The 20,778-nt window shown below is 40.5% G+C and overlaps 1 protein-coding gene across 1 annotated transcript in view; it reads right to left on the bottom strand.

Annotated features, from left to right (window-relative positions):
* Positions 1–18,871, bottom strand: part of ADRA1B (adrenoceptor alpha 1B) — a 37,218-nt gene extending 18,347 nt beyond the window's left edge. Inside the window, exon 1 of the mRNA XM_001369780.4 lies at positions 17,875–18,871. Coding sequence (XP_001369817.1) covers positions 17,875–18,823 — 949 coding nt within the window. The 5' untranslated portion in view covers positions 18,824–18,871. The remainder of the gene's footprint in view (positions 1–17,874) is intronic.
* Positions 18,872–20,778: the final 1,907 nt, after the last annotated feature.

Below are 20,778 nucleotides of genomic sequence, written 5' to 3'. Positions count from 1 at the left end.
CTTAGACCTATTCTGCCCTTAAAAACTGCTCTCAGATTCAGTGTCTTGTAATTCACTGATGGATGCCACCATAACATTGCTAAAATGTGAAAGACCATGTGCAATTTTCACATGGTGGGTACTTCTTGGTTTTGGGGTTCTCCTATATCATTGCTGCAATGGTTAGTGTGTCCCATTCCAAAGGAAAACAGCTTCCAACTTTAGAAAGTCAACTTCAGCTTAGCTCAGGTGCTAACTTGTAGGTCTTTTTGTCTTCTCTGTGGTGAAGTAAACGGTAGGAGAGGTGTCTGAACAAGGTGAGAAAATGTTCCAGATCATAGGCAACAAGGAGCTATGTGTAAAAAAACTATGTGGATGTATAACCCAGACTGAATTGCTTGCCAGCTCTGGAAGCAGGGAAGGAAGAAAGGAGGGAGACAATTTGGATCATATAACTTTGGAAAATTTATGTGGAAATTTGTTATTAAAATAAAAAATAATAAAAAAGAGTACTATAAAAAACCAATGTGGAAGCAGACAGATTCATCCTAAACAGTGTTTAGTGAGTCATATGGGGGGGGGGAATGGAAGGCTTAGGATACATTGTATTGAGTGTAGCACTGCTCACTAGCATTTGTGTCTAGATGCAATCAGGTCAAAATGAAAGTCAAGAACAGACTAGAAAGGGAAAAAGAAGTCAGAAGAAGAGACATCTTAGCATACTGGATTGAGAGCAGTTCTTGGAGACACGAAGACCTCTTGAATTTTCTTTTTTTGTAGCCTTTGACATTGTTGATGACCATCTTCTCCTTGGCATATTCTCCTTTCTAGGTTTTCATGACACAGCTTTCTCCTGGTTCTCCTCATATGTGTCTGACCACTCATTCTCAGTCTTCTTCAGATCTTCATCCAGGTCATATCTACTATCTGTAAGTGTCTTGCAGGCTTTTGTCTTGAATCCTTTTCTCTTCTTCCTCATTTGGTAATTTCTCATCTTTTTTGTTACTGTTTCTCAAATCTACTTGTTTAGCCCTAACCTTTTTTTTGACCTACAGTCTTATAGCTCCAGTTGCCTCCTGGACATCTTGAACTGGATATTTCATAAATATATTGGGCACAACATGTGCAAAACTCAATTCATTATCTCCCCCCTGACTGCTCCCCTATGCTCCCCATTTTCCTTACTTCTCTATTACTATTGAGGGTATGGCTACGGTCCCAGTTACCTGGTCTCATAACCCAGGTGTCATCCTTTACTAATTACTTTCTTTTTCACTATCCATATCTGGTCTCTTGCCAAGGCCTGTCAATTTTACCTTTGAAATATCTTGTAAAGTCCCCATCTGTCCTCTGACATTGCCACCACCCTAGTACAGGCTCATATCACTTTATGCCTTGACTATTGTGAGAACCTGGTGGTTGGAGTCCTTGCCTCAAGACCCTTTCCACTCTAATCCATCCTCCACTCAGTTGCCAGAATAATCTTCTTAAAGTGCAATGCTTCCTAAAATACTTAAATTCAGTGACCACATCATGCCCTCTCTATGACTTACTAAAGTCTAGTGGATTTCTATCACCTCAAGGATCAAATATATAGTATTCTCTGTTTGGTGTTCAAAGTCCTTCATAACTTGCCCCATCTCTTATCTTTTCCAGTCTTCTTACATCTCAGACTCTCTCATATACTCTGCAGTAAAGTGGCACCAGTGTCCTTGCTTGTTTGTCGCACAAGACACTGCATCTCTTGACTGGGAATTTTCACAACCTAACCCCTATGCCTAGAATTCTCTTCCTCCTCGTTTCCACTTCCTGGCTTCTTTGAAGTCCCTGATAAAATTCCACCTCCTACAGTAAGCCAGTTTCCCTTCATCCTTAATTCTAGCACCTTCATTCTATTTATCTATAATTATATATATATATACACATAGTTATAATTTATGGCCTATCTTTTGCATGTAATCTTCCCCACTGACTTTGCTTTTCTTTGTAACTTTAGCACTTGGGACAGTGCCTGATTGCAGATGATTAATAAATGTTTATTTTGTTATTAGGTTCAAGACCTATCTCTATCATATATTAAATATGTGATATAGGGAAAATCCCTTCTCAGCCACCATTTCCAAACTATTCTGCCTGAGCTCCAACCATCATCCTTATCTTTCTTCCACTGTAACCTTGAACTCTGCCCCTGAGACACTAGACTCTGATAGATAAGCTATCTTTCTATCTTGCAAGGGACCAGGCCCCTAGCTTATTTCCTTTATTTCCAGCTCCTCTTAATGTGTTATCTCCCCCCCCCCATTAGAATGTAAGCTATTTGAATGCAGGCACCATCTTACTTGCTTATATTTTTATCCCAGGTCTTAGTATAGTACCTGGCACATAATATTTAATAAGTTTTCCATCCATCCATCCATTCATCAATCCATCCATCCATCTGTCCATCCATCCATCCATCCATCCATCCATTCATCCATCCATCCATCCATTCGTCCATCCATCCATCCATCCGTCCGTCCATCCATCCATCCTTCTGTCCTCTCTTTGTCTTTCTCTCTCTGTCTCTGTCTTATCTATCTAATCCTCTCAGAGATGATAAATTGGGGAGCCTGTGATTAGCTGTATTGGTAGAGGGGGTTTCCTCACTAGGAATTCTCTATTCTAAAAAAAACAACAACAACAAACCACAAGTCCTAGTCAAAACAAAGCAAATATATCTAGAAAAGGTATGCTCCTGATGGAATATAAGCAGGAAGCCAGGGTGGTTCCAACAGTGGCTTTGGTGATGAATTTAGAAGCTGTGGAGTTTTTAGATTGATTCAACGTATATGAGCTTAGGATTTTATTATTATTATTTTATCCCTGCTGGAAGGACCTGTTTATTTCTTCTCTACTATCTGCCATCTTGTGTTTATTTGTTAGGATCAGCATGTTAGGGTTCTTAGCATCTTTTTCCTTTATTCATATCCTAGGTATGGTTCTTGGAGTATGCCTTACCCTGAGCCACAATTTAACAGCAATCTGACACATTAAGTACATTGTACATTAAGTTCCGTCTTCAGGGCTATATCTATACACACCCAATATGAAACAATTTTAAACTAGAATTTCTAGAACCACGAACAACCCAACCCCCCAAATATGCACCGTCCAGAGACAAAACTGGCTTAGCAAGAGACCACTAGTAGCAATCACTGAAAAGGACAAATAGGGATCTTTGAGAAACGGCTCCCCTTCCTTGTGCTGGAACATTCTGTTTCTGAACATTACACTCTGAACTTTCAATGTTGGAGTCAATGTAATTTTTACAGGGCTTCTAATAGGCCTGACACAACAGAAGGGGTACGTGAGCATTCAAATGGGGCTCAAACATCCTACCCAGAGCTGACGCCAAAATTGCTCTGTTGACAAGAGCCCTTAGCAACACAAATATGCCAGCAGAAATGACAGACTGACCCTATTGGCATACTGGAGGATTTTCTCTCTATTATGCCCATCTTCAATGAAGATAGGAGGTGGGAAGGGTGGGTGAAAAAGTGTTTCATCTTACCTGGAATGCTTTCCTCTTACCTCTTTTTCTTTAACTCTTACCTAAACTCTGAGGCCTAACTTATAGATCATCTTGTATAAGAAATCATCTCTATTTTGTCCCTCTCTGATGCCTGCTTCCCCTGAATTCCTACAGCTTTTCCATTTTTTTCTTTCCACAATCTATCATTTGGTTATGTCTCATAGTACTTGCTATTTGCTAAATGTTTGATTCTGTTGCCACTAGGCTAAATATATATGTCTGTGTTTGGCATTTAAAACCCTTTACAATCTGGCTCTAGCCTACCTTCCTGATTTATTATATACATCATTATCCTTCACATTTGATATTATAGTAAAACTGTCTTACTCGATGGGCTTGTTCATGAGACTTCATTTCTAGCCTCTTTGCATTTGTATAGGATGATTCCCATGCCTAGAATGCTCTTTCTCCTCATCTTCATTTCACAGAATCCCTAGCTCTTTTCAAAATAGAGATTAAATCCCACTTCATACAGGAGTCCTATGCTGATTTGCCCCAGCTCTCTTCCCTCACTTTCCCCTGCCTCCTAGCCAAGTGCTTTCCTCAAGTTGCTTTGAATACTTCCTTGATAGTGTCTTTATTTACATATATACACATTGTTTCCCTTTAAAGTCATGGGTTGCTTTCATTTTTGTCTCTGTATTTCCAGTTCACTGGACCCCATACATAGTAGGAGTTTAATAAATGCTCTTTAAATAAATAAATATTAGTCAGGAATGCATCCTGACCTTTTGTATTTCAAACTCTTGGTTCATAAGCACAGCCGAACCCTTGCTACTCCAATGTGCACATTTAGGATAGAAGACATGGCCTCTTATTTCCCTAAGAAGCCCAAGGTCTACCCTGGGAGCATCATCAACTTCCCTCCTCTCCTCTCAAAAGAGGAGAGCATCTTCATCTTATCTCTTCCTTTCTGTAGACACAGAAGCGCTATCCCTAAGGTTCACTAAGGCTAATCACTTTGCATCCTTGGTCTCATGACTTCCTACCTCTTCCAGGATCTTGCTTTAGTACTGCCCCTCTTCATGTATCTTTTTATTTATTATTATTATTTTAAAACTCTTACTTTTTCTTAGTAACAACTCTAAGACCAAAGGACAAGAGGTAAGAAAACAAGGTTAAAAGACTTGCCCAAGGTCTTAGAGTTGTTACTGAGACAAAGTAAGAGTTTTAAAATAATAATAATAATAATAATTAAATTCTTTTGCAATCTTCCTTTGCTTACTACAGGTCACACAGTTAGGAAGTGTCTGAGATCAAATTTGAACCCAACTCCTCCTGATTCCAGGTTTGATACTCTATCCACTGTGCCACCTAGCTGACCCTGTATCATTTATCTTCAAATTCTTTCTTGCTATTGTGTCCTTCCTACATGTTTACAAATATGGTTTTGTCTCCCCAGTTCCAAAACAAATAAATAACTTTCCCTGATGCTTATAACTCATCTAACTATTATTCCATTTTGCCCCTATGCTTTACTGCCAAACTTCTTGAAAAAGTTGCTTAATATCTGATGCCTCAGCTTCTTGACTACTAGTTCTCTTCTCATTTCCTGTAATCTGGTTTCTGCCCCAACTAATCTATGAAAATGATTAAACTTTGATCCTTCTCTCTGAAAGGTCACCTCCAAATTGCTAAATCCAGTGGTAATTTTTTTCAGTTCTCATCTGCCTTGACTTTTTTGTGACTTTTGTCACTGTGAACTATCATCTACTAGATATTATCTCCTTCCTTAGCTCAAAGACGTCACACTCTTCCTGATTTTTCTTTCCCCTTTCTTACTTTCTTTATCTCCTTGTCCCTGTCCTAAACTCTTAATGTGAATGTTTTCTAGAGGTTTGACTTTGACTTTTTTCTCTCTTCTTTTCTCACCTCTTCTTTCTTGGTAATCTCATTGCAAATATGTGAATATTTTTTGTTGCTATTTGTCTGACTCTTTGAGACTGTATTTGGGGTTTTCTTGGCAAGATACTGAAGTGGTTTGCCAGTTCTTTCTCCAGCTTATTTTACAGACAAGGAAGTTGAGGCAAGAAGGATTAAGTGATTTGCCCAGGGTCACACAGCCATTAAGTAAGTATCTGAAGCCAGATTGGAACTCAGGGGGTCTTTGAACTCATGAGTCTTTCTGACGCCAGGCTTGGAACTCTTCACTGTGACACATAGTTGCAAATATTACATGATTGTCAATTTGAATTGCTATTCCTACCTTCTTATCTCCTTAATCCCTAGCATAGTGCTCAGTACTCAATAAGATGGAGAAATGAACTGGGGAAATTCTGTTCTGGTCTTATATTTCACAAATAGGGAAGAACTGATTCCTGGGTAGAAATGATGAAAATTTGGGGAGGAATTGACCACTGCCTCCTAGAGTTTGTGATAGAGAAGAAAAGAAAAGTAGGCTTAGTCTGATATATATCATAAATGACAGAAAAACAGATATGTAAGGAAGGATGAGCAGCATCTTGTGTACTATAATTGTACAAGGGGATAGCAGTCCAGGAGGGAGAGGAAACTCTCAGAAATGAAATGCAGAAGATACAAGGAGAGATAATTTAAATGAGGAGGAAAAAGGGGAGTTTGTCTAAGGAGACTGATGTAGATGCACAGGAACTTCAAAAAAATATTTAGATTTAAGAAAAGATATGTGGGAGATGGAAGCAAAGACAGGCAATGAAGACAATAAAAAATGGTGTCATGGCTGGGTAAGACTAGTGTTAGGAGATCTAAAGTGCAGAATAAGGTGAAGCTAGAGAGGAAAGGTATTGGCAACAAGAAGCATCTTTTTTTTTAAACAATTACATGTAATAAAGTTCCACACAAGTTTTCCCAAGATATATGATTGAACTTATCTCCCTCCCTCATTTCCCTTCCTCCTCTCTGTGCTGGTAGGCAATTCAATTTGGGTTATATGTGTATTATTATGCAAAATACATTTCCATATTTTTCATTTTATAAGTAATTAATCTTATAAAATATATAAGCAAAATCAAAACCCCCAAACATAAACCTGAATAAATGATAGAAAAATTATATGCTTTCATCTGTATTCTGACTCTAACAATCCTTTCTTTGGAGGTGGATAGCATTCTTTGTTGTAAGACCATTGTAACTGACCTGGATCATTGTATTGCTGATAATAAGTAAGTCTGTTACAGTTGATCATTCTGCAATACTGCTATTACTGTGTACAATATTCTTCTGGTTCTGCTTATTTCACTCTGCATCAATTCATGCAGGTCTTTCTAGCTCTTTCTGAAATCATCTTGTTCATAATTCCTTACAGAACAATAGTATTCCATCACCATCATATACCACAATTTGTGTAACCATTCCCCCATTGATAAAGAAGCATTTTTTCAAAAAAGTATATTGTGGAAAAAGAGGAAGATCACAGAAAGGAGAGTACCACTGCTCAGGGTAGATGAAATAAAGCTAATTGAGGATAAAGGGAAAGTAGAAAGTCGCTCTTATTTTGCTTCTGATTTTCTCTGCCAAAGATAATGATCTCTGGCCTGGAAAAGACTGAATAAATATGACTAATACAAAATTGATATCCAAGATGAGTAAGAAAATCAGAAGAGAATGTCTTAGAGAAGAGTTCAAGTCCCCAGGACCAGATAAAGAAAAAACCATCAGATGTAGGTGGTGAGCCATATCAATGAACTTTGAAAGATAGTAGAGAACAGCAGAATTAGAGAAGGCCAAATTTCTTGCTTTTCAAAAAAAAGGAATAGAGTGAAACCTGCAAACTATATAACAAGGAAAAGTAAACTCCTTGAAGGCAAGGAGATTTTCATCTTTGCCATTATTGTTAGTGCTCAATGCAGTGTCTTAAATGTAGTAAGATTTTAATATGTTTTTTAAAATTGAAGTAATTGGAGCCTGGTTGAAGTTCCTCAAAAATTTTAGAGCATATTATAAAATCAATCAATAAACATTTGTCAGGTGCCTACTCCTACTGTGTGCCAGGCACGATGCAAAGTGCTGGGAATTTGTTAAGCTAAAGGAGATGGCTAGTGAATAACTAGAAAAGGAAGTGGTGATATTAGAAAGCCAATATAGCTTCAAGAGGATGATATAATTCTAGATCATTTTCACTCCCCCTCCCACCTAACATTTTTTGAAAGGGTTACTAAATCAATAGGTTAAGGGAAAACTGTTGGTAGGGTCTACCTAGATTTTAGCAAACATTTGATAAAGATATTTTTTGTTGTTATATGGAAAAAATGGAGCAAAGTGAGCTAGAGGGAAAGGGGAAAGGAAGGAAACAAGCATTTATTGAGAGCTTACTGTGTGCCAGTACCTGATTGAGTCTAGGATGAAATAATTAGATGAATTTGGAAATGATTGAATGGCTGGACCCAAAGAGTATTTTTTAATTATTCCTTGTCACCTTGGAAAGTGTGTGTGTGTGTGTGTGTGTGTGTGTGTGTGTGTGTGTGTGTATTTATTCACTCCCATACTTGGTGTTGTGGAGTATAATTTTTTTTTTTACCATTGCCATTGATAAAGACATAAATGTATGTTCATCAAATTTACAGATAATACAAAGTTGAGAAGGCCAAACATATTTGTTGACAGAGCTATAGGTAAAAGAAAATTTTTTAAACCCTTATTTTCTATTTTAGAATCAATGCTATATGTTAGTTTCAAGGCAAAAGAGTGGTAAGGGCTAGGCAATGGGAGTTAAGTGACTTGCTCAGGGTCATACAGCTAGGAAGTATCTAAGGCTGGATTTGAAACCAGGATCTCCTGCCTCAAAGCTGCCTCCTCAAAGGAATCTTAATAAACTAGAACATTTCATTGAACTGACTATTAATAGAGATAAAGGTAAAGCCTTGTACTCAGGTTAAAAACAAAAATTGATTTTATAAAGGATGGAGAAGTCATGGAGAGACAGCAGCTTGTCTCACCATAATCTGTGAGTTTTAGAGGGTAGTAAGTGATAAAATAGTTAAGAGAGTAAATGAGATTTTAGGCTACATTAACAGACACAACTTTTAGGAATAAGGAGCTGTCCTCTGAACCTGGACAAACCACACCTACAGTGTTGGGTTCACTCTGAAGTGCTACCATTAAGAAAGGGTACCAATAAGCTATAGATCATTTACAGGGGAACATCCAGGGTGGTGAAGACTTTGGAATTGATATCATGAAAGAATTGAATGAAAGAGCTGGGGAAGAGAAGAGAAGATCCAGTAGGACTGGGAAGGGGCACACATGATAGTGATCTTCAAGTACTGAAGTGCTGCCATCCAGAAGAGGAATTCATTGTGAACAGGACTTGGCGACCTCTCAGAAGCAGGCCCTTCCTGACTCTGGTTCATCTGGTATCCGTAAGGGAGGGGTATATTGGAGACTTGGCTTTGGTTTTTGTGATTGGGAGAGGAGGAGGGGTATGATGACTGGCTTTGCCATTTACTACATGTATGACCCTGGGCAAATCACATAACTTCAATAGGCCTCAGTTTCTGTATCTATAAAATGAAAGGGTAAGGTAGACTTTAAAATCTCTTCCAACTCTGCATTACAGATTCAGATGATAACATATTATGATAATAATTATAATAGATTTGATTTACATATTTGCCCATTCATTCATTCATTTATCTGCCAACTTCTTAATTTCTTACAAGGAGGATCCTGTCTCCACCATGGAGGAAGAGAGCTTTAATCGTTTTTAAAAAAATGTATTGGTCCCAAGGCAGAAAAGTGGTAAGGGCCAGGCAATGGGGGTTAAGTGTCTTTCTCAGGATCACACAGCTAAGAAGTATCTGAGGCCAAATTTGAACCCAGACCCTCCCATCTCTGAGCCTGGCTCTCAATCCACTGAGCCACCTAGCTGCCCCCATTTATTACTAATAAAGGTTTATGGGAGGGAGAACCTGAAGAAATCAAGTGGCTAGATTTAGCCCTGTATTTTAGCTCATCCTTCTTAAGAACTGCTATTATCTATAGTGATGTAAATTTTACAAAAATACTCTATATATGTTATCACATTTGATTCTTACAATAACCATATGAGGTAGGTTCTATTATTATCCCTATTTTATGGATGAAGAAACTGAAGCTAAAAAACATTAAATGTCTTGTCCAGTTACATAGCTATATAATCAGGGCAAAATTTGAATTCATGTCTTCCTGACTATAAGTTCAACATTGACCAGCATGTTATGATGGGATATTTCTATGATGATCTTTCTGAAGCAGATTCTCCTTAACTAGAGGAGAAGGGACTAGTGAACAGGTCATATGTCCTGAAAATTGACCCCATACTATCTTTGGAAGGCATGATGTCGCAGGTTCTTTCCCTCCTGTTAAAATGTTCTTTTCCAGCTACATGCCATAAAACTGTGTCCGAGGTGAAATAATGTTCTAACAAGGTCTTTGGGGTATTTTTAGTAACTTTCCCCACTAACCAAATCTAGGATAGTCCACATTATGTGAAATCCTGTGCTGCTGCAATAAATTGTGTTACAATGAATTTCCAATACCACTCCCCTCCTGCCTTTTTGAATGTTTATCCTGTCTCTTTTTAGTACATGTGAATCCTTGATAAAAATGACCTTTCCCTTATGGTGGGTGGAGATTAATTGTGATATTACTACATGTGTAAACTACCGGAATACCATAAAATTGAAAGATATGATTCTTGGAAAAGACTACTCCCTTAGGGGTGATATAGCCAATCAACAAAGGAGGGGCTAAGACAAGGTTGTCTTGGAATAGCTCAGAGGATGCTGAGCTAAGAAGATATAGTGCCAATCATCTCATCCTTTGGAGTTTTATTCAAGAGAGATACCTTTGTACCTTGCAGGGTACTCAACACTGTGAGTACTCAATAAATGGGACTGGGAGACTTTAGCTAGGAGTTAGGACATGGAAAGAACAGCAGGAAGTAACAATGATTAGAGGATGCAATAATTATCATACCAATTGGCTGAATTTACATGCCCTAGCCTCATTGCTCTGTGGGCAATTCTTAAGTAAACATACCTCCTCATTTTTCTTTGCCTGCCCCAATCCTCTCTATCTATGTTGATGGTGGAACAAGTGGGGCTTAACCTGAAAATAATGATTCATTAAATTGAGAACATAAGGAAGTAAGTAGTGATGGTAACTGGGACACACATGTACCAGTATAAAATGTTCATGGGATCCAGTGGGTGTCAGTCTTAGGAAATGAGTCCAATGAGGTATAGCTTATATGCTAGGAAGAAGGCTAGGGAAGCCAACCATGGAATGGTTTTGCTCTTGGACTTAAAAATGACATGACCATTTAAAATCCTAGGGACTGGCTCTGAGAGAAATAGCATGGTACAATGGAAAAAGCTATGGATTTGGAGTCAGAAAAACTGCGTTTAAATCTTGGCTTGGACTCTTAAGACCTATGAGATTTTTAAAAAATCAAAGGTAGTAAGGGCCTCAATTTCCTTATCTGTAAAATGAGGTGGTTAGATTAGATGACTTCTGAGATTCTGTTCCTTTCAATATCGATGAACCTATGAATGCTTTGTACAATGGATTCAGCAGTTGACCTTGTTTCTAGTTTGAGAGAGGCACTCCCCTTCAAAATCCTTCAAGGATAGGATTTCCTCCTCTTCTTCCTCCTTGTCATCCTCTTCCTCTGGCTTTTCCAAGTGACTGTTCCATTAAATGCCAGTCAGGAAGATTTTTAACATTCAGCAGCATGTCTGCCAAGCCTTTTAAAGACATTGGTTCTTGCTTAAAAGGTGTCTTTTCCTTCTCACAAGCCTTTGTTTCCAGGCATTCCTTCATTCCCCATGCAGACTGGCATGTGGGATCTTTGGCTGGGAAGGATTTCAGTTCCATACAGGTAATTAACTAGATGCAATCTGCTCACAGGCTCTCTGGGCAGCATAACAAATCACTGATTTCTTTTCCCAGTTCTTTACTGGATACCCTCATCCAAGTCTCTCAGCATTTCTTTGGTTTTACATTGTGCCTATTGAATAGTGGCTACAAACCATTCCTAGTGTCTTGACCCAAGCATCAAACCAAAAGTGTCCATAGAGCTGCCAGTGAGGAATACTATTGCCTTGAAGGACAATGTGGACCCATGTTGCTCATTTAGGTGTGAGTTTCTGGGATGTGCCCTTATAGCACAGCTTATGTATGATTGGTAATAAGTGCAGAGAACTTGTGTGAGAAATCCTGAGACTGAGCAATAGGACAGATGGGATTCCCATAGATGGAGTCCTATACCAGCAGTCCTGTTTCCAGCTGGCCCCCTGTAACCATCCATAGGAGAGCAACTCCTATGGAAATATGACCTGGAAACTTCCTTTGCAGGTACTGCACTTTTGTTCTTCACAGCCCCAGTTGTATAATCTCAGAAAATAATGTTCAGGCCACCAAAGATTTTAACATTGTCAAATGATATGGCATCAGAGATGGGAATGGTTTTTCCAATAGAAATTACACCAAATAAATTGAATGAACATATTATATATCCTAATTAACATACATAAACCCCCTCTACCCTAAGAATGGGACCTTTCCATATGACTTGCAGATGAAATCGCCTATGTACATTTGTTGTCTCTGTCTATTGGAATGTGAGCCCCTTGAGAACAGGAACTATCTTGATTGCCTATTTGTATCCCCTACCCCCTTAGCACAGTGTGTAATAAATCCTTAATAAATGGCTTTTTCATTCATTTTTTCATGGCACACTAGATTTTTTTCAGATCTTTCTCCTTTAGGAGGGAAAGTCAGGATTCTCAAATAGGAATAGAGTCCATTTGCAATAGGAACATTCAAGATTGACCAGAACCTTTTGCTGTTATAGAAATGGTTGGATTAGAGAGTGAAAGAGACAGAAATCTTATGGGGAGTTACCCTCCTCCATGAATAAGTACCTGACTGTAACCCTTCACAGTCACCCCATTGCTCCCATCCTAGGACACCCTCCACATGAGCCACTCCTACTCCAATAAATTTAACTATCCTGTGGTTTAGAAACCATATGACTGGAGGGCTAGTCTAGAGTCTTGTCGACAAAGAGAATTATTTTTTTCCTTTCACATGACCTAGGGGTGGAAATTCATAAACTTAGTATTTGAATGAGAGAGTTAGAAAAATCAATGGTGAGGGATACCCATTTGGTTCCAAAGCTATAGGGAACACAATTATTTCTTTGAAATTGACCTTCATTTATTCAGGAGAGGAAGGCAGTTAGTTGTTTAATGGCTTCCTGGTGCCTTTCAGCATTTTAAAAGAGGGAAGAATGATTTGGAGTGAGGCAAGATTCCAGTGTTTTCTAAACAACTCACTAAGCCCAGCTACCAGTTGGCTGCTTGGTTACTTCCTAATGCTCTCCACTGCAGTGTGCATCACTTAATAGCACAACCATTTCTCCAGGCACTGACCAAGCATTCACAGTAGTGGGTAGGATCAGGGCTGTAATTATAATGCTGAGCAGCTGATGATTCTCTTAGACATCTTGCCAACAACCCATCGAGTATAAATTCCCCTATATTATATTCGGATTATTTCCTGTCTTTCTCTCTCTCTCTTTGGGTCTGTGTTCCAGGGCCTGAATAAAGGGATCCTTGTCTCTTCGTGCCCTTTTCTTATTCTGGAGACTACTCCCCTCCCTGGTCTGACTGTGTTTGGGGCCACACTGGAGAATATCGAGAAGAAAGGAAGTGGGGGGCTGTGTGTGTTACAGGTGGAACACTGTAGGAACAGAGAAATGGAGCCCTATCTGCAGACTGGCTCCCACTCTTTAAAATAAAAACAAGGGAGAGAGAGAAAACAAACGGGGTTCTAAGCAGAATCCTACTGTGGGGTATGTTGTTTTCCCTTTTTCCCTGGGGAACCCCTCCTCTCTTTCACAGAAATAACAAACACAAATATGGAGATCTCATTGAGCCCAGGCACCTGTAAGTCTATCTTCAATTTGGAAGTAACTCCCACCTGCTCCCTCTGAAAATCATTTTACCAAAAGCTACCCTCTTTCCTGATGAAACTATATGATGAAAAGCTTGTGTGGACTGAGAGAGAGAGAGAATGGGGTGATGGGTAGAGGGTTGGCCTAAGAGTATAGAAGACTTGGCTCCACATCTCAGTGGTTAAGTGACCCTGGGCAAGTCACTTAATTCCTCATTGTGCCATACAGCCATCTAAGACTATAGGTTTCAGAAAAGATAGCAATCTGCAATAGTAGAGGAAATCTCACTGGGAAATCTCCACAGTAAAATTGCAGGCTTCATTAAAAAGGAAATCTAAGGTAATTTATAATTTATATTGCCAACTCAGGATTCTATGAACTTAGTGTTTTAAGTGCAGTTTTCACTCTTTGCTTTGTCATCATTGGACTCAACAGAAGTTTAATCTGGATAAAAGTGACTTCCTTTAAGCTCCCTTTACCTAAGGATCCTGTCTAATTCCAAGTCACTTCCTAAATGTATACTTTCCCTCCTCAACAGTTTCCTCTTTGTTAGTTATCCCAGGTAGGAACTAGCATTTAAAAACAAATAAATAATCCCACCTTTACCTTTTGCCTCTGTATCAGTTCTAAGACAGAAAAGTGTCAAGAGCTAGACAATCTGGGTTAAGTGACCCAGGGTCACACAGTTAGGAAATGTCTGAGGTTAAATTTGAACCCAGGTCCTCTGGACTCCATCTATCTCTGTGGCACTCTTTCCACTGTGACACCTAGTTGCCCCTAAGACCTAGCATTTCTTAGCAAGAAAGATATAGCTATTCAGCTCAGGAGTAGTATAATACCAATAAGACTTCCCATTTATAGCATTTAAAATCTTCTCAAGCATCTTCCTCACTATAGTTGTGATACAGGTGAAAACAGGTACTGAGACTCAAAATGGTCCCTAGTCCAATGTCCTCCAATTTATGGCTCATGGGCTTCAGAGCCAAAGGGATCCTAGAGTCATTTGGATGAATTCCTTCCTTTTATAAATACAGAAGATGAGTTGAAGAGATGCAAAGGAACTCATGAGAGGTCTTTGGGCAAAAAGTAACAGAAATAATAAGTAGTGGAACTAGGAATTGAACCCAGGTTTCCTGGCTCATAAACTCTTTTCAGAAAGCTGTACTTTCAAGAGACCCTCATCCCACCACTATGTGAATGTTCAGGAATCTTTCAGTGACTGGAAAAAGGATAAGAAAGAGATATAACTACCTCAGTGTGATAAGTACATCTCATTTTCCATTGGGCATATGCAAAGGGCCTGAAATATTAGGACAATGAGCCCTTTGGAAAGGCATCCAAGAAAAGGAAGAAGAGAGGGAAGAACCAGTTTTTGCCAGGGTTGGGGTGAGAAGACTTAGGAAGAAAAGGGGGTTGGGCAGAAGAGTGGAACTGGGAGTGGAGAGAGGAAGATTGTCTTATACCAGGGAGTAGCCTGGCAACTTTTATGCTTTTGTTTACTTAGAATTATTGGTTCTTCAGGATGGAAAGGATTTTAGGGATCTCATCCTTATTAAATTATAGGTGAGTAAACTGAGACCCATAAGGGCTAACGTTGGGGAAAGTCAAGGTTAGGGACCAAGTCCCAAGAGTGCCAAGATTTCCAGGCCAGCACTCTTTTCATTCTGCCCCTGGGCCAACAATGTCTACCGGTGGCTTTCTGTATCCTACTATTGCAGGACCCCTAGATTTCAAGAGACCTGTTTCCTATACAGACATTCCTGCCCTTATTTGGTTCTAGCACTTTCTCACCCCTGATAATGCTCAAGGTATTTGCCACATCATGAAGGAAATGACAAAGCAAGAAGAGGAAGAAAGACTAGAACTGCAACAAGGAAGCATGAAATGAGAAAGGGTAGAGACAAGGTGGGAGAAGGAAGGTGAGTGGCAAAGTAGGAAACAAGTTACAGAAGGATGGGAAGGAGGCAAGTGGGGATACCAAGAGGAGGATCTGGGTTTGGGCTATAGAAATTTTTATGTTCATTAGAATATTCCTGATATGCTGTGTTCAACCCAGTGAGGGATCTCTATTCCACTTATAGCTTAGGGTCCTAGAATTTGATGATTAAAAGGACCTTTGAGATCAAACTAGTCCAGCCCCTTTCACTTTAGAGATGAATTAACTAAGGTCAAGTGACTCATACATGTTACACAGGTGGTAAGTAATATATATATAATTCAAATTGATCTTCTGATTCCAAATCCAGAGTTCTTTTCACTATACCATGGTGCAGAGTCAAATCTTAAGAATTCAGAATGCTTGGAAAATGGGGTTTTGGTTAATAATATTTTCCACTTAACTGATGGTAACTTGACAAATGCTTTTGGATTCAACCTTTACAGTTGAAAAATTTTCTTAAAAATATTACTCAATTGTCCTTTGTTATTAAGTACCACCAGGTAGTAAACATCATCTTTTCTGATGGGGACCTTCTGAGATAACTTTAGGCTCATCATTCTGTGTTTGAATTCTCATTGAACAAGACTACAGGTAGGAGGCTAGGCTGGTTCCAGGATATAGAACATGGAAGGGGCATTGAAGATCATCTGGTCTAGGAGTCCTTAATCTTTTATTTTTTATCATGGACCCCTTTGACAGTTGTATGACAGGGCTGGGAAGCCCTCCTCAGAATAATGCTTATAAATGCACAAAATAAAATACAAAGGAAACTAATTCTATTGAAATACAGAAACCATTGGAAAACAAAACAAAACAAAAAAAAAAACATGCATAGACTCCAGGTTAAGAACCCCTGATATAGTCTAACTCTTATTTTATAGCTAAAGAAACTTACTAGACAGAAATGAATTGCTCCAAATTATATTGCTAGTTCATGGCATTAATAATTTGTTTATAATGCAGTGGCATTACCCAAGAAGATAAAAAAATCTATACTAAATACCTCATAGTTTGCTTCTTTGCCAGCTTATTTTTCTTAAATACAAAATGCAGTAGCATGCTTTTATCTACAAAACATAGTTGGGTTCTGATTAACTGTGGTTTTACTCTAATTTAATATCTTCTGTGGTCCATGACATACACAGCCCCTACCTCTGCTTATGGGAATAGCAGAACCCAGTAAAATGCACATTTGCTTCCTGTCATGGTATGTGGCTTCCTCTAGGGCTATGAGACAGGATATTCAGAATATGCACAACGGTTTCAGATGCCATGTGGATTGTATGTCACAACTCTCTTCTGATGCAGGATTATCTCTTCATTAGTGCTTGGGCTTCTAGGGAAGGCATACCTTAAAAGAAACACAGGGTGCTTTTGGACCCATTCAATTTGTGATAGTGACAGACAAAAGGGAACCTAAACAATTGGACATTGTAGCCAGTGAAATAGCTCACCTCCTTATAGGGCCATCGATGTTACTATCTATATGGGGGATGAAAGCAAGGGAAAAGTTTAAGCTTGATTCTGGGGCATTCCATGAATTGTCAGTTAGAAAAAAATTTCTGGGTGAAAACTGAGAATGTGTGAACCTCTGTGCTTCAGAGTTATCTTCCTTCCCTTTCATATTTTAGTCAGCTAACTGAAAGACTTTTGGACCAAGGCATCAGGGAACAGTTGTAAAATGCCTTATGAATTGATAACAAAGTGCCTTTCCTACCCCCAGAAATGCAGAAGGGCTAAACCAGTAACATGAAGAGAAAACATTCACTGAAAGGCTATAGAAGAACCCAGCTCTGGGCAGATGCCTTTGAATGAAAAGCTGCATTTTTTTTTTGTTGTTGTTGCTTGTAAGAGAGCTGCCTCTCCACTCTTTCCCAACCGTCTCTTCTGCAGTCACCAACAAACTATTTTGTATGCAGCATTAGTGACGCTGTCCTAGCCAACACATCGTTACTACCAAGATGATGCCTGTGTGATGTTTGAGCTGAGTATCCTTTTTAATTATTAAACAGAGAATGACAAGTGAATCATTCACTGTACTTGATTTTCCTGTGCCTATTACAAGTGGTAAGGAACTAGCATGTTTAACTAACACCTGCAAGCTACCCATCTGCAAAGTCCTTGCAGAGAAAACTAAACCAGACCCAAAAAGGAACATACTGCATTAAATAGCTTATATAGCACCATCATGGTTGCTTCTACTACCACCTCCACCATCATCAGATCATAGTATCATCTCTTTAGAGCTCAAAGAGCCATCATGGGTTATGTAGACCATATCTTTTATTTTACAAATGAGTAAACTGAGACCCAGGGGAGCTAAGTGACTTGTCCAAGGTCCCAGAAGTAAAGTGACAGAGCTGGGATTTGAACCCAGGCCCTCTGCCTGCAAATTCAAATCCAGCGCTCATTCCACTATACCATGGCCCCTCAAAATTCCCCCATTTGCCCTTTAGGCCCCCAACTTACCAAGCGGTAGAATAATGAAGAACGGAAGCCAGCATAAAATAAACATGCCGACCACAATGCCCAAGGTCTTGGCTGCCTTCTTTTCCCTGGAGAACTTAAAAAGTTTGACAGCTATTGAGTTCCTAGGGTTGTGGCCCTTGACCTTGGTGCTACTGAGAGCATCCTCATGAAAGTTCTTGGAGTGGATCCGTAGGGTCAGCTCCTTGGAGTTGGACATCTCCTTCATGACTCCTGCCTCGAGGTTCTTGGTGGTCCTTTTGGCCACAATGTAGACTCGGCAATACATCACTAGGATAACAGTGAGCGGGATATAAAAGGAGCCCAAGGAGGAGAAGAGGGCATAAAAGGGCTCTTCAGTGACACCACACTCCTTCTCATCCTTAGGCGCAGGCTCCTTCCACCCAAGAAGAGGGCCAATGGAGATCACCATGGACAACACCCACACACTGAGGAGGGCCAGAATGGCCTTTTTCCTGGTGACTAGCGTTGGGTACTGGAGAGAGTAGCGGACCCCGATGTACCTATCGATAGAGATGGCACAGAGACTCAGGATGGATGCGGTGCAGCACAGCACATCCACTGCAGCCCAGATGTCACAAAAAATCCTCCCTAAGACCCAGTAGCCAAGCACTTCAAGGGCAGCAGAGAAAGGCAGGACTGTGAAACTCAGCAGCAGGTCCGCAATGGCAAGGTTAACTATGAAGTAGTTGGTGGGTGTCCGCAGGTGACGGTTGCATGCTACAGAGAGGATCACCAGGATGTTGCCTACGATGGCAAAGAGGATGAAGGCGCCCAGCACAATCCCCACAGAAATGGCCCTCCTGATATCTAGCTCAGGAGGAGTGGAATAGCTGGACGTCTGGTTGGGGCCAGTGAGATTTCCAACACTCGGTTCTTCCCAGTAAGCAGGTGCTGATATATTGTGGCTCACGTCCAGATGGGGATTCATTTTAAAGCCCACCCTCCATAGCCGGGGGGTAATTAGGCTTCAAGGGCAGCGCACGAAGTACCTCAGCTCTCCTGAAACTTTCCCTCCACCTCAGCCGTCACTACTGGGCAGGAGCCACTCGCCTCCCAGGCAGGCATTTCCCAGAGCAGACGGGCAGCAAGCGAGTCCCTCCTTGCCTGCTCCGAATCTTCGGAAGCCTGTTAAAAGGAGGAGAGAGGGAAGAGGTAGCTTCAAGTTTAATTGTCCACGTCAGGCAAGCCAGGAGCTGTGGTTGGGGAGGGGGCAGTGGCGGGGAAGGGACTGGAGCTGGCGCTTGGGAGGGGCGCCCCGGGTTCTCTCCCCCCTGCCCTCTGCGGGTCTGGAGGGAGCGGCGGTGGCGGTGGCGGCAGCAGCAGCAGCAGCGCCTGGCTCCGTGGAGCTGCGAGGAGGGTCTGCAGGCAGCCTTCAATGAGCTGCTGGGCTGGCTCTGCATGGCAGTGACATCAAGAAGGGGAGAGCCGTTCTGTCCTGACACGACGAGGCACTAGAGGGCAATGCAGTTTCAGTTAAGGCACTTCCCGGCCCTGACAGCTGAAACCACAGCCACGCACACTAACCCGGCTTAATTAAAATATTTGTCACTGGGGAAAGAGGCCTGGAAAACACCCTACTTCTGCTTCCCCCCCCCCCCCCACTTTCCTCCCCACCCCTGCCCGCAACCCTCCAGGTGATAGGGGAGAACTTGGGGAGAGACTGGGAGAAGTTCATGCTGGGACCCTGCTTACACTCTCCTAAGGGACCCAAAGCCCAGGTGAGGCAACTCTTACCTTGACGGGGGAGGTGGGAGGGTGACTGGGTAGGAGCTTTGGTAGGTAGGAAGCACTTGGATGGTGACAGTAGAAGTTTAGAACATCTGGGTGTAAGATAGATGAAATTTCCCGGACCACCTAAAAGGAGAAAAATCCAATACTCAGAACTACAACCCCTTTAGGCCCACTCCCTTGTCTGAGATTGAGTCCCCCCAGTTTGATCCAACCTCTATTTTATAAATCTTAGGAGGGGCCAGAGTTGATGAGGATACCAAGCTTTTCCCTAAAGCAAAGGTCCATTAACCTTTTTTAGACATTTTGCTGGATCTCTTTGAGCCCTGAAATACAGTTGTCCCTGAAGAATTAAAGAAGCTTACCTGAAGGCAAATGGAGAGTTTCTTGGTAGGTGTGAGTATTCTGTAATGCATTACAAACAAGGAGTTGCAATTCTGTGTTGAGAAGAATGTATGTCAGATGTATATGACTGGAAAATGAGGAGGGGATGGGTTCTGGTTATTCATTGAGAGTGAGGTATAAGCAGTGGATAGGTCATATGATCTATTGATATACACAATATCAATGCCAAGAGTCCCTTAAGTGTTGAGTGGAGACTTATAGGAGACAACAGCAGCCACAAATCGGATGGCAATCATAAGAGGTGAAAATGGGTTGTGATGGGCAGTACCTACAAAGCTAAGAGGAAATACATATTCACACTAATACATCAAAAGTGAAGACTAGGCTTCTTGTAAAGATTTTCCCCACTCATTAATGATGCAGATGTCAGAAAATTTAGGGAAGGGAAACCCTCACACTAGTAAATCAGGACAATTAGAGATGTGAAAAGGTTAAACTAGGATAATTCTGACTGAGGTAAAGAGAGTTGAGGGAGAACCTGAATAAGAAGGCTTTTTGAAATGTTTGTTATTTAGTTCCAAGTGATTTAAGAGCTTTAAGTTCTTTGGTAGAGAATGCTGGTGCTGTCCAATGGACAGCTTACTAGCTAAAAAAACAATACTTGAGGTACCTATATGTGAATTCAATCCTTAGTCTTCTTATCCTCAATATCACTATAGTCTCCTAACCCAAGTCTCCATGTTGTTGTTTTAGCTTGAAGGCTTTCCTTAGCATTATTTTTTCTTTTTTCATTAAATTAAGTTAATTTTG

The sequence above is a fragment of the Monodelphis domestica genome, chromosome 1 (assembly GCF_027887165.1).
Source record: "Monodelphis domestica isolate mMonDom1 chromosome 1, mMonDom1.pri, whole genome shotgun sequence".
NCBI classification, from domain to species: Eukaryota; Metazoa; Chordata; class Mammalia; order Didelphimorphia; family Didelphidae; genus Monodelphis; species Monodelphis domestica.
The sequence above is the reverse complement of the archived record's forward strand: the minus strand, read 5'-3'. Positions and strand labels throughout refer to the sequence as shown.